Consider the following 2,290-nt stretch of genomic DNA (forward strand, 5'->3'; position numbering starts at 1 on the left):
TCTAACAGTCTACGATTGAGATATTCAAGGTGTATTAGATTTCGAGGTCATTGCGCCTTTCAGGTATTTCTACATTTTTACTATGTAATAGAGAATTAAGATCGCATACTTAAAAAAAAAAACTCACAGAATTCTGTAATCTTGTAAAAGTACTTTTCCCGTCCTGACCAAAAATCGTAACAGAAATCTCAAAGCTGCAGCTTTGTCTATCAGAGCGAAACAAGTTACTCAGAATGACGATGATTTTCGTCATTTTACGATCATCGAATCGATGGCAAGAAACCACGTGACTGCTCCGGCATGACGCGTGGTTAGTTACCAATGTTAAGTTTTGATTCACTCGACAGCTCGAGAGTTATCGTCCAACCAAGAGATAAGAGTTCGACTCAATATAAAAGGATCATGTTAAAACAGTGCTGTGTTTGGTTATAGAAGACACTCGAACCACTTGACAGGCATCTTTGCCTTATTCCAGAACGCGTCTCCAGCTCGGAATTGCATGTCGTAATGATTCAACTTGGTCCGATAGAAGCGACTTTTATATGTTTTCTGAAAGTCCGACACGTCAAGTCCCATGGCGCAGCTCTGGAATTCCACAGTGCCGTCATTTTTGCTCGACTTGTGTGGGATCATCTCGCCCAGTAGCCAAAAACTGGCTTGATACGACGATAAGATTCCAGAATAACTCTCGCTGCACATGACCGCAGACACATGTGTCCGATAGACTTCTTGAACAACCTGGTAAGCCTTATTGAGTCTTGGCGAGCTGTACGATCCATTCATATACGCCAATGATTTAGTGGCTTGCTGTACCGGACATTGATCTTTGAACTGGGCAAGCTTTTCAGCTATCAGATTGGTGTCCCCAGCGCAAACTTCCTGGGCGTAATCGGAGCCCATACTTCCGATCATTGGCGCTGCTGAACTTACCCACGTTGAACTTGAGTCAAGCTTACATCTCCCGCTAGCGATAGCGCCAGCAAGCATGAGAGCCCCCATGGAGTGGGTGACGACAATAGTGTCTTTAATAACATGTTTGGTACTGCTGTTGCTTACTGCCAGAGCGCGATCGCACACTTGTTGCTGCTGAGTTCCGTTGAGCCACGTGTAGTTCACTGTATTCAAGTGTGCGAACTTGATCGACGTACAACATGGAGCATGATCTTGGATAGTTTTCCCCCAGTATGGCAACGAGTCTTCAAGTGCCAAATTTTCAGCTTTTACGCCAAGACCATGAATGAAGATACACGGACGGGGTGTCGACTTACACGAGCAGGATTCGTCGTTATCGTCGTCATTCGACCGTAGAGACAGCTCTGGGTTTAAGTTGCGTACCTCTTCGAAAGGTACCTCTGTCCCAGTCAGTAGAGCTCTTCCGATTGACGACACTGAGCTCGAGACCTCTTCAGCTTCGCAGTCCTCATCACTCCTTGGTGCCACGATTTTTACTCGATGTTTGCGATATCGAACGGTAATATCCATATCACTCCCATACAGCTCCAAACCGTTGGGTGACGCACATAAAATGAAGTTGAGATCGTCCGCCTTCACTTTGAACAGCGTACCGCTACACTTGATCGACTTTTTGGTCTTTGACAAGGGCGTGGCTTCGCTGAGAGCTGAGATAATGGCGTTGATTGGTGGGAAATCGTTCATATCGGACGGCAGACACTTTGTCGTTGTGTCCTCCTCCGTCGTTTGCAAATATGGAACACCGTCCACTCGTGTGTAGTTGTACACTGCGATGCCACTGTTAAACGTTGCGAAGACGTCATAGAGGACACTGGTTTCGTCAGTAGACACGACAGGGTTAGCGTACAAGGAGAAGTCTTTGTGTCCGTAGATGTCCATGCAGTTGCGCTTAATTTTGAAATGGAAGCGCAGCGACGGCCACGTCGAAGACACGACATCGCGAAGGTGTCGCTGGTGGAGGAGACTGGTACTCTGCGCCACAGCGCCCGGTTGCGCGGCGAGTACAACGAGCGTCGCGAGAACCCCCGACAAGTACAGGAGAACCGACATGCAATTCACGCGGAGGGTTTGATGAAAATCAAGAAATGGTCTGGGGCTTGCAAACAACTGGCGAAAGTCATGGACGGTGCAGCACCGGCAGGATCACGGCTACAACGAACGGCCATGTACAGCAACTGCCACCGACGCCAAGACGGCGTCCGGGGTGACCACGACGCCGTCTCTCTTGTGGACCGTCAGTGATCAAGTTGCAAGCCATCATGCTTTGATTTGAAGGAGAAACTTCGCCGGTGTTTGTATTAATAGGGAGAAGCCCTAC

The 2,290-nt window shown here is 48.0% G+C and overlaps 1 protein-coding gene across 1 annotated transcript; it reads right to left on the bottom strand.

Moving 5' to 3' along the window:
• Nucleotides 1-426: 426 nt before the first annotated feature.
• On the bottom strand, nucleotides 427-1,496 carry PITG_14794 (uncharacterized protein; the record flags this gene model as incomplete). The annotated part of the gene is made up of 2 exons (XM_002898956.1): nucleotides 427-738; nucleotides 814-1,496. 2 exons carry the CDS (start codon nucleotides 997-999, stop codon nucleotides 427-429), a joined length of 498 nt encoding a protein of 165 aa, XP_002899002.1.
• Nucleotides 1,497-2,290: the final 794 nt, after the last annotated feature.

Source organism: Phytophthora infestans, genomic scaffold (assembly GCF_000142945.1).
Source record: "Phytophthora infestans T30-4 supercont1.33 genomic scaffold, whole genome shotgun sequence".
Classification (NCBI taxonomy): domain Eukaryota; phylum Oomycota; class Peronosporomycetes; order Peronosporales; family Peronosporaceae; genus Phytophthora; species Phytophthora infestans.